The following is a 12248-nucleotide window of genomic DNA, read 5'->3' as shown; positions in this document are numbered from 1 at the left end:
GCATTGGTGGTGGAGGGAGGGAATGCTGAAGGAGGTGGAAGGGGTGCCAGTCAAGCAGGCTGCTTTGTCCTGGATGGTGTCAAGGTTCTTGAGTGTTGTTGGAGCTGCACCTACTCAGGCAAGTGGAGAGTATTCCATCACAGTCCTGACTTGTGCCTTGTAGATGATGGACAGGCTTTGGGGAGTCAGCAGGTGAGTTACTCGTCACAGGATTCCTAGCCTCTGACTTGCTCTTGTAGCCACGGTATTTATATGGCTACTCCAGTTCAGTTTCTGGTCAATGGTAACCACCAGGATGTTGATAGTGGGGGATTCAGCGATGGTAATGCCATTGAATGTCAAGGGGAGATGGTTAGATTCTCTCTTGTTAGAGATGGTCATTGCCTGGCACTTCGATGGTGCGAATGTTATTTGCCTCTTATCAGCCCAAGCCTGGATATTGTCCAGGCCTTGCTGCATTTCTACACGGACTGCTTTAGTAACTGAGGAGTCACGAATGGTGCTGAACACTGTGCAATCATCAGTGAACATGCCCACTTCTGACCTTTACGATTGAAGGAAGGTCATGGATGAAGCAGCTGAAGATGGTTGGGCCTAGGCCTGAGGAACTCCTGATTCCCATTGACTCCAGTTTTGCTAGGGCTCCTTGATGCCATACTCAGTCAAATGCTGCCTTGATGTCAAGGGCAGTCACTCACCTCACCTCTTGAGTTCAGCTCTTTTGTCCATGTTTGAACCAAGGCTGTAATGAGGTCAGGAGCTGAGTGGCCCTGGTGGAACCCAAACTGAGTGTCGCTGAGCAAGTACCACCTCATAGCACTGTTGGCGACACCTTCCATCACTTTACTGATTGAGAACAGACTGGAGTGGTAATTGGTTGGGTTGGACTTGTCCTGCTTTTTGTGTACAGGACATACCTGGGCAATTTTCCACATTGCCAGTGTTGCAGCTGTACTGAAACAGCTTGGCTAGGGGCACAGCAAGTTCTGGAGCACAGGTCTTCAGTACTGTTGCCGAAATGTTGTCCGAGCCCATAGCCTTTACAGTATCCAGTGCCTTCAGTCGTTTCTTGATATCACGCGGAATGAATCAAATTGGCTGAAGACTGGCATCTGTGATGCTGGGGACTTCAGGAGGAGGCTGAGATGGATCATCCACTCAGCATTTCTGGCTGAAGATTGTTGCAAATGCTTCAGCCTTATCTTTTGCTCTGGTATTCTAGGCTCCCCCATCATCGAGGATGGGGATATTTGTGGAGCCACCACCTCCAGTTAGTTGTTGAATGGCGGTGCACAATTAATGACTGGATGTGGCAGGACTGCAGAGCTTAGTTCTGATCCGTTGGTTATGGGATTGCTTAGCTCTGTCTATCGCATGCTGCTTACGCAGTTTGGCACGCATGTAGTAGCTTCACCAGGCTGGCATCTCATTTTGAGGAATGCCTGGTGCTGCTTCTGGCATGCCCTCCTGCACTCTTCTTTGAACCAGGGTTGGTCCACCAGTTTGATGGTAGTGATAAAGGGTGGGGATATGACAGGCCATGAGGTTACAGATTGTGGTTGAGTACAATTCTGATGCTGCTGATGGCCCACAGCTCCTCATGGATACCCAGTTTTGCATTGCTAGATGAGTTAGTAACGTATCCCATTTAGCATGGTAGTAGTGCAACACTAAACTATGGAGGGTATCCTCAATGTGAAGACGGGACTTTGTCTCCTACCAATACTGTCATGGACAGATGCATCTGCAGCAGGCAGATTGGTGAGGATGAGCAAGTATATTTTTCTCTCTTGGTTCCCTCACCGCCTGCCGCAGACCCAGTCGAGCAGCTGTGTCCTTTAGGACACTTTGGGGCAGCTTTGGGATTAGAATAGTTAGGTGTTTGATGGCCAGCAGGACACAATGGGCCGAAGGGCCTATTTCTCTGCTGTATAACTCTGACTCGGGCAGTAGTTGTGCTACCATGCCACTCTTAGTGATGGACATTGAAGTCTACCACCCAGAGTGCATTCTGCACCCTTGCCAACCTCCGTGCTTTCTCCAAGTGCTGTTCAACATGGAGGAGTACTGATTCATCAGCTGAGCGGGGGGAAGGTAGGTGGTAATCAGCAGGAGGTTTCCTTGCCCATGTTTGACCTGATGCCATGAGACTTCATGTGGGGTCCGGAGTCGATGTTGAGAACTCCCATGGCAACTCCCTCCAGACTGTATACCACTGTGCCGCCACCTCTGCTGGGTCTGTCCTGCCGGTGGGACAGGACATACTTGGTGATGGTGGTGTCTGGGACATTGTAAGGTATGATTCGGTGAGTATAACTATGTCAGGCTGTTGCTTGACTAGTCTGTGGGACAGCTCTCCCAACTTTGGCACAAGCCCCTAGATGTTAGTAAGGAGAGCTTTGCAGGGTCGACAGCTGGGTTTGCCGTTGTCGTTTCTGATGCCCAGGTTGATGCCGGGTGATCCATCTGGCTTCATTCCATATTGACTTCATAGCGGTTAGATACAACTGAGTGGCTTGCTAGGCCATTTCAGATGGCATTTCAGAGTCAAGCAAGCTTTGCTGTGGGTCTGGAGTCACATGTAGGCTGGACCAGGTGAGGACAGCAGATTTCCTTCCCTAAAGGACATTTGTTGGGGGAGATATTTGTGCAACATGAGGACTGTATTGTCCTGTATTCTGTGGTTACTCTCCTTTCTCCATACCCTATCTGAGCTCATGTTAATGAGATCCTCAACCCTATTCTCATTAAATTGCTGACCACCCAACTTCCCTTCCTGGCTCCCATGTTAACTGGTATTTTTGATAGTTGTCTTTCCTCAGTTATTGCCTCTGCCGCCTCCTTCAAATATGCTGTAATCACCTCTCTCCTCAGAATCAAACCCTTGACCCCATCATCCTTGCAAACTACTGCCCCATATCTTGCCTCTCTTTCCTCTCCAAAGTCAGTTGTTGCCTCCCAAAATCATGCCTTTCTTTCCTGTAACTCAATGTTTGAATTCTCTCCAATCAGGTTTCAGCCCCAGTACCAAAATGGCTTTCATTGAAGTTCCAAATGACATCTAGTGTGACTGTGACAATGGTAAACAATCCCACCTCGTCCTTCTCAACCTGTCTACAGCCTTTGACACAGTTGACCATGTCATCCTCCTCCAACGCCTTTTCACCGTCATCCAGCTGGGCACTCGCCTGGTTCATTGTTGCCAATCTAATAGTAGCTGGTGATTCACCTGCAATGGTTCTCTTCCCACTACTGCACCATTACCTCTGGTGTCCCCCAAAGATCTATCATTGGCTCCCTCCTATCTCATATCTACATGCTGCACCACGACGACATCATCCAAAACCACAGTGTTAGTTTCCACAAGTACACTGACGGCACCCAACTGTACCTCCCTGCCATTTCTCTCGACCCCTTCTCCCCCCACCCCCCCACTGTCTAAATTGTCAGATGGCTTGTTTGACATCTAGTACTGGATGTGCAGAAATTTGCTCTAACTAAATATAGAGAGGGCAACAGCCATTGTCTTTGGTCCCTACCACAAACTCTGGTAGCTAGCCCCTGACTGCATCCCTCTCCCTGGCAACTGTTTTGAGGCAGAATCAGACTGTTCAAAACCTTAGTGGCATTATTTGACTGAGATGAGCTTCTGTCCAAATATCCACACCATCAATAAGACTGCCTTCATAATATCACCTGATTCTGCCCCTGTCTCAGCTCTCCTGCTGATGAAACCCTCATTCACGCCTTTGTCATCTTTAGAACCCAGGCGAATGCTCTGGGGACATGGGTTCGAATTCCACCATGGTAGATGGTGAAATTTGAATTCAATTAATAAATCTGGAATTAAAAACTAGTCCAATGATGACCATGAAACCATTGTCAATGGTTGCAAAAACCCATCTGGTCCACTAATGTCCTTACCTGGTCTGGCCTACATATGACTCCAGACACAAAGCAATGTGGTTGATTCTGAAAATGCCCTCTGAAATGGCCAAGCAAGCTACTCAATTCAAGGGCAATTAGGAATGGGCAATAAATGCTGGCCTAGCCAGCGACATCCCACAAACGGATAAAGAAGAGATTTAACTATTCCAATGCACTCCCTGGTTGGCCTCCCACTTTCTACCCTCTGTAAACTTGAGGTCATCCAAAACCTTTCTGCCTGTGTCAAATCCCATTCGCCCATTACCCCTGTGCTCGTTGGCCTACATTGTTCCCAGTTAAACAACACCATAATTTTAAAATTCTCACCCTTGTTTTAAAATCACTGTGGTCAGGCCCCTCCATATCGCTGTAATCTCCTCCAGCCCCACAACCCTCCAAGATATCTGTGCTCATCTAATTGCTGGCTCCTTGAGCATGTGATTTTAATTGCTCCATCATTGGTGGCCATGTCTTCAGCTGCCAAGGCCCTAAGCTGTAAGCCCTTCCTAAATTTCTGCCTTTCAGTCTTTCCCCTCTGTTAAGATGCTATATAAAATCTACCTCTTCAACCAAGCTTTTGCTCATCTGTCCTAATGTCACTTAGTAGCTCAGTGCCAAGTTTTGTTTTCACTCCTGTGAACTACCATGGGTCATTTTTACAACGTTAAAGGCACTATATAAGTATAAGTTTTTGCTGAAGTTGTTGTCAATTTCCCTTGATTATGTTTGTTCAAGAGCAAATGAAAATGACTGTGATATTAGCTGAGATGCCTTAGCACAGAAGGAGGCCATTTGACCCATCATACCTGTTCTGGCTGTTTAGTAGTGCTATCACATTTGTATTACTCCCTGCCCTTTCCCCATAGTCCTGCAATTTTCTCCATTTCAAGTACTTACCAATTCCCTTTTGAAAGTTACTATTGAATCTGCTCCCACCACTTTTTCAGGAATTGCATTCCAGATCATAATAAATCACAACACAAAATTTTATATCTTCATCTCTCTTCTTGGTTCTGTGTTCTCTTGTTACTAACCCTTCTGCCACTGGAAATATGTTTGTTTACTTAATACCCTATGCAAGTCCTTCATGATTTTGAATGCCTCTATTAAATCTCCCTTAACCTCTGCTGTCAGGAGAAAAGTCCCAGCTTCTCTAGTCTCTCCATATGTAGAAACTTTTGTAACAATCTGCAATTGATGCCCTTAATTTAGGGGAGCTTTTGTAGCTCAGCCATTCAGCTTCACAATCACATCTCTGGTATGAATTTCAGATTTTCCAAGTAGACCCAGAAGTGAAATGGTCAGGAAATCTTATTCAGGAAATTATAGATTTGGGAGCCTCTGGGGAGGGAATGTGTACACGGAGCTGTTCATACAGTACATACCAGGGAGGGAATGTGTACACGGAGCTGTTCATACAGTACATACCAGAGAGGGAATGTGTACACAGTGGAGCTGCTCATACAATACTGTTTGGGAGGGAGAGTCTACACAGTCCAGCTGTGCGCTCAGTGCTGATCGGGGAGGGAGTGTGTACACAGTGGAGCTGTGCACACAGTACTGATCAAAGAGGGAATGTGTACACAGTAAAAGGCAGATCGCGCTTGACTAATCTAATTGAATGTTTTGATGAAATAACAGAGAAGGTTGATGAAGGGAATGCAATCTATGTCTATATGGATTTTAAGAAAGCGTTTGACAAAGTACCACACAAAAGGCTGGTTGACAAAATTGAGGCTCATGGGATAAGAGGGTCGGTGTCGGCTTGGATTAAAAATTGCCTTAAGGACAGAAAAAAGCAAATCTTGGTAAATGGTAGTTTTTCATAGTGGAGGATGGTGGACAGTGGTTTTCCCCAAGGGCCATTGCTAGGACTACTGCTTTTTGGTATACATAAATGACTCAGATATTGGAATACAGAGCAAAATTTCAAAATTTGCCAATGATACCGAACTTGGAGGTATAACAAACAGTGAGGATGATGTAATCACCTGCAACAGGGCATAGATAAGCTTGCAGAATGGGCAGAGTGGTTGCATGGAATTTAATACAGAGAAATGTGAGGTGATCCATTTTGGCAGAAGATTAGGGAGAGGCAATATAGTGTGTGTGCATGGGCAGAGGTCTGCATTGCTGACTGCCTTTGTGCTCTGCAGGGGCCGGGCAGTGTTCTGCTATTAGCACCTGTTGCAGCTAGCTTCAACTGTTAAAGGCAGTCTGTCCCGCTTAAAGTGAAACTGCATTGAATAACATTGCTGCAATTTAAAATATAGAAAATGGAACTTCAGGGCAGAGAGAGGGTTTTCAGGTGACAGATGCGGCACTTAAGGCATTCGTGGTGGAGGTGGGCAGGAGCAGACACCATGGTTCTGTGGGGGGCTAGGAGGCCCTCAAGGACCAACCTCAGAAGCAAATGGGAGCAGGTGGGGCCAGGGAGGTCAATTCCCAGCATCTGACCCCAAGGACCTGGCAGGCGTGCCACAAGAAGTCTAATGACCTCATGGATGGACAAGGTCAGCGAATGCATCTTCACATGATATCTTCCACCCATCACACCACTAACCACCCACGCGGCTTAATGCACCACACCCCCATCACTCACCCATCTGCACTCCCTGACTCTTAGGACACCTGCCTAACATCCAGGCACTCCATTGCACCCTCGCACACCTACCAGTGCTTCCAGCCTTACACTCTCCTCTCTCTGCTTCCACAAGCCTCCAGATGTTCAGCTCTGGCAAACTCATCACCCAAAAACTGACGTTCTGTCCTTTCTCTTGCAGGACAAGGTAGTACACAACAGAAGGGACAAAGCAGAACCAGCAGGGAACAAGGACGCCTGCATCTCGTGATCCCTACTGCGGAGGTGACTCTTGGCATCATGGGACTGGCGGCGCCAGAGTCAATGTCATCTGGTGCTGCTCAGAACATTGCGGGTGACAGTATGTTCCTGCCTTATGCCCCTTCTCAACTCCCAGCTAAACCTCATTGTGAGATCTGGCATGATGGTATGAACATGAACTTCTTGCTTTCCACCCCAGCTCAAGGAGGAGAGAGAACAACAGCACAGACCTGATGTGAGGGCAGCAGCTCAGATACTGGCACTGCACATACCTTGGAGGCGACAATACAGTTGAAATCCGCACATGATGAGTCACCAGGCACGTGTGGGCTGCTGCCTCGTCAGGTAAAGGATGATTTGTTTGCCAGCTCACCAGAGGGTGAGGTCGCAGACAACTTCTGCAGAGGACGTGGATGAGGACCTCGAAGAGGCAACATACAGAAGAGTCCTTGATGGGCATGCACACAGAGACCTGGGTGGATTGGCAGAGCTGCCAGACAGCCTCCTGTTACTGGCAAGGGATATGGAGGAGTCCAGCTCCAACTCGGTAGCAGGTAACGTGCACAGCTTCCCCTCTCTGCAGCCTCTGCTGCATCTCCCTGTCATGCTGCAGACTCTGGCACTGCCACTGCTGCCCCCATACCTGTTGCAGCCTTTGTGTGGACAGGTCACTTAATACTCTGCGTCTCTGTGAAGATGCAGCAACCCTCCCTGCCAAATCCAGCAACTCACCACAACACCTCTACAAATACTCCAGATTACTTCCAGGCACTTTGCAATAGGAGAAGTTTTTTCAAAATCACCTTGCTGGAAGTTGGAAGCCTGGCCCTTTAAATAGCATGGTGCGGGGCCCATCTTGAAGCTCAGCCTTTGATCTTCACAAAGTGATGTGCGTATTTGTTCAATGGAGCCGCGTGGTCCAAATTAGGAAGTCTGCAGTCACGCAGCTGGGAGAGCTGTGTGCCGTCAGTATAGCGTCGAAACAGTTGCTTCTGGTGCACACGTGGGATGCCTGAGTGAACACGCTTCTATGAAGGGGCACTAGACTTCTGTGGTGCTATAGAAACCAAATTTGTGCCCATGGTGACTGAGGAATGCCCAAAGGAGGTATAGCAAGCCTGTCAATTCAAATATAACTTTCTTGTGGATTTTATTTGTTTACATGGTTAGCAGCTCTTTGAGCTCAAAAGACACACATTAAATTGAGTAATCCATCAGAAATGAGAATAAACTTGAGAGACTCCATGAATGGTCAGCATCAAACTGCCACATAGAATTCAGGGACCTTGTGTCCAGTCAGTTCTCATTAACAGAACAGATGCAATGTTTTCATGTTCCTAACTTCTGAGGGCATAGCAGCAGTTAACTACTGTGTATCTACAATATGTCAATGCTATTTTACTATTTAAGATATGTTAGTTTATAGCCTAAGTCACAATCTAGCAAATACAAAATCAAAAAGTCACATGAGAGCACGATATAACCAGTAATTCAGAATACAATAACCAGTTTATTGGTCAGTCTCTGGGCTCATTACAATTCAGGGAGTTGCTCTTTGAGAGCTGGTACAGACATTGGGCAAGTAAAAGTTTAATTCTATACTTAACTGCCTTACGAAGCGATGCTTTATTGCTCAAGATTGAGATCCCTCATAGTGTCTAGGAGAAACTTCATAAAAATGCAGAGCAACCCAGTTGAGGAACTTTCAGCTCTGACACGAGGAGCATTTGCGTTCAGTTACCATTCTGGGAATTTAGAAAATTGCTTTATTGCTCAAGATTGAGATCCCTCATAGTGACTAGGAGAAACTTCATAAAAATGCAGAGCAACCCAGTTGAGGAACTTTCAGCTCTGACACGAGGAGCATTTGCGTTCAGTTACCATTCTGGGAATTTAGAAAATAGTCTACACAGCTAACCGAATGCAAAACACGGAGCACCTGCCTTTGAATTGCAGTGCTGTCTGTTTACAAACTTAGGATTTTCTCATTCATTGTAGAAGTCACTAATTTTATTTCCTTTCTCTACAGCATGTGCGTCTCTTGTCTCGCAAACAGTTCCAGCTTCGAGCACTAATGCAGAAAGCAAGAAAGACAGCTGGCCTTAGTGACTTGTACTGAACAATGATTTGTGTGACTCTAGAGTCAGGTCTGACTTACTTTCTCTCATTTGTCTGTCTGCAATTAACCATTCTCATAGAAAGAAGAAAGGATAAGTTATTGCATATTCCAGCTGTAAATTATGTTGATTTTCTGATTGTGTTATTTTCTTTCTTTTCCTTTATACAGTTTTATTTTGTCAAGGCACTTTGTATTTACCTGTAACCTTCAGGAGGGGGAATGTAGGAACTGGAATAAAGATTCTTTAAATTCCAAGCTTATTGACAGCTGCATTGTGTTGGGAAATTTTCTGTTTTTTTAAACTGTTGTACTTTAAAAAAAAAAAGTGAGCCTGACCTCTTACCAAAGACAGTTGCCATGCATTAAGATGCACCTCATCACCCCCAGAAATAGAAGGGATAGATAAGGCAAGTCATTATCAAGAGGTAGAGAAGGAAAACTGGATTTAAAAGGTTTAAAAATCTGCAAGTTGTTTAATACAGTCCCAACCTATTTCAGTGCTGTATCTCTAAACTAAACTAAAAACAGTAGCTCCCAATGTACATGCTTGTCGTTTTCAATGGATGGAAGTGGCAAGTTTGCTTATCTTGCTACGCCACGTGATTCAACAGCAGATCATCCTCCTCCATCACTTCTTGATTGCCCGGCACTGTGAGACGTCCCTTTGCCAGTCCATTTCCAATTATGGCTTTTCCATTGCATCTGCACAGTCCCCTCTAGAATTTCTTAAGGATTTTTATCCATGGTCCCTGTCACAGAACCGTTAACAGCGCAAACAGAGGCCATTCGGCCCATCGTGTCTGTACCGGCTCTCAGAGCAACTCCCTCAGTTCATTCCCTGCCTTCTCCCCATACCCCTGTACATTCTTATTTTTCATATAACTGTCTAATTCCCTTTTGAATGCTTCAGTTGAACCTGCCTCCATCACGTTCTCAGGCAGCGCATTCCAGACCTTAACCACTCGCTGCTTGAGAAGAGTTTTTCCTCTCGTCACTTTTGCTTCTCTTACCAAATACTTTAAATCTGTGCCCTCTCGTTCTCTATGCTTTCATGAATGTGAACAGTTTCTCTCTATCTACTCTGTCCAGACCCCTCGTGATTTTGAATACCTCTATCAAATCACCTCTCAGCCTTCTCTTCAAGGAAAACAGTCCTAACTTCCCCAATCTATCTTCATAACTGAAATTCCTCATCCCTGGAGCCATTCTCATGAATCTTTTCTGTACTCTCTCCAATGCCCTCACGTCTTTCCTCAAGTGCAGTGTCCAGAATTGGACGCAATACTCCAGCTGAGGCCGAACTAGTGTCTTATACAAGTTCAACATAACTTCCTTGCTCTTGTACGCTATACCCCTATTAATAAAGCCCAGGATACTGTATGCTTTATTAACCGCACTCTCAACCTGTCCTGCCACATCAATGACTTATGCACATATACACCCAGGTCCCTCTGCTCCTGCACCCCTTTAGAATTGTACCCTTTATTCTACATTGTCTCTCCATGTTCTTCCTACCAAAATGAATCACTTCACATTTCTCTGCATTGAACTTCATCTGCCACCTGTCTGCCCATTCCACCACGTTGTGGTCCTTTTGGAGTTCTACACTATCCTCCTCACTGTTCACAATGCTCCCAAGTGTCATATTATCTGAAAACTTTGAAATTGTGCCCTGCACACCAAGGTCTTGGTCATCAATATATATCAGGAAAAGCAAGGGTCCCAACACTGATCTCTGGGGAACTCCACTGCAAACCTTTCTCCAGCCCAAAAAACATCCATTAACCACTACTTTGTTTCCTGTCACTCAGCCAATTTCTTATTCATGATGTTACTGTCCCTTTTAAGTTTGCTCACAAGTCTGTTGTGTGACACTGTATCAAATGCCTTTAAGTCCATGTACACATCAACAGCATTTCCCTCAACAACCCTCTCTGTTACCTCTTCAAAAAAAACTCCAGCAAGTTAGTTAAACATGATTTTCTCTGTCATCTACATGCTATTGCCTGTTGACAATATCTGCAGTCACAGAGGCAGCTTCTGTGATGTCAGAGTCCCTGCACATTGTTCTGGATCTGCTGAAATGTCTTCCAATTGAATGTTGAGAAAAGCAAAATAATTTCAGGCCCCTGCCCACCATAACTCTACTCCCTTGCCACTTGCACCATCAGCCTCCCTGATTACTCACTCAGGCTAAATCTTGAACCATGCAAAACGTTGCATCCTCTTTGACCGTGATACGAGCTTCAAACACCACATTGTACTGATTAACAGAACTTCCATTTCTGCAGCATAGCTCATCACTGCCTAACCACTGCAAAAACCCTATTGTCATTCTAGACTCAATTTCTGCAATGTGTTCCATAAACTCCAACTTGTCCAAAATCCTTATTGTCTACATTCTGTGCCACATAAGTTTCACTTTCTTATCATTTCCTTAACTTTATAATCCTCCATATTCAATTACCATGGCCTCGCCACACCCTACCACTCCAGAATTGTGTTCTCCCACCTCTGCGCATTGATTTTCTGATTTTGGCCTGTAAATCAACCCCTCCACTTTTGCCCACCATAGATAGTAAAACCCACCACTGCCTCAGCCTTGCATTCTAGAACATTCACTCTAAATCTTTTACCTTTGTCCCTTAGTTTTGTCTCTCTAAATATATTTGGTTTTTAATGTGGCTGTAACTGGTCCTTGCTCTAATTTCACTGTTCCAACAGTCATGAGAACACGCAGGAAAACATCACATGCAAAATCAACATCATTCCAAATTGGGACCTGGACTGCTTGCCTTCCCTTACTGCTGATGCTGGGAATAGGTGAAATCTAACATACCCGTAAGCAGTGACATTCAGGAGTCCACACCATGGGATTGCTGTCTCAATTGTTATACACAGTACTTGTATGGAGATTTTAGTTATCTTTGTACCCATTGGTAGGGAGGTGAATCTATTCTATAAGATTATCAACAATAATTTAAGTTACAATGCAAATTTGAATACTGCAGTAACCAATCTCTACCTATTTGACAGCTGGAAGGTCAATTCTATATGACCAGTTGATACTTTGTGATAGGAACTACATTTCCAGCCTATTGGCTACATACCCACTTCAGATGATGGCAGCAGCAGCATCCATTTACTGTTCAACAAATAACTTACATTTATATTGCACTCATTGTTTCAAAGCACTTTCTAAGGGAGCTGAAGAAATGTGGGGAAGATGAGGGTGAACTGATGGGGCAATCAGATGTAGGTTAAGGGAAGAACCAGTGGTTTCAAAATGGAATTCCAGTGGCTAGGATGAAGTTGAGATCTGAATATTGGAGTAATGAACTGAAACCTGGACGCACTGGA

At 45.2% G+C, this 12248-nt stretch overlaps 1 protein-coding gene across 2 annotated transcripts in view; it reads left to right on the top strand.

The window, feature by feature from the left end:
* Positions 1-9148, top strand: part of tsg101a (tumor susceptibility 101a) — a 50817-nt gene extending 41669 nt beyond the window's left edge. The window contains exons 10-11 of one of the 2 annotated variants that reach the window (XM_068046117.1): positions 6711-7876; positions 8799-8886. In XM_068046117.1, coding sequence (XP_067902218.1) covers positions 6711-6779 — 69 coding nt within the window. In that variant the 3' untranslated portion in view covers positions 6780-7876; positions 8799-8886. Of the gene's footprint in view, positions 1-6710; positions 7877-8798 lie in introns of both variants that reach the window. The other variant, XM_068046116.1, reaches the window with a different exon arrangement.
* Positions 9149-12248: the final 3100 nt, after the last annotated feature.

The sequence above is a fragment of the Heterodontus francisci genome, chromosome 14 (genome assembly GCF_036365525.1).
Source record: "Heterodontus francisci isolate sHetFra1 chromosome 14, sHetFra1.hap1, whole genome shotgun sequence".
NCBI lineage: Eukaryota > Metazoa > Chordata > Chondrichthyes > Heterodontiformes > Heterodontidae > Heterodontus > Heterodontus francisci.
Note: the sequence above shows the minus strand (reverse complement) of the source record. Positions and strands in the feature narration are given on the sequence as shown.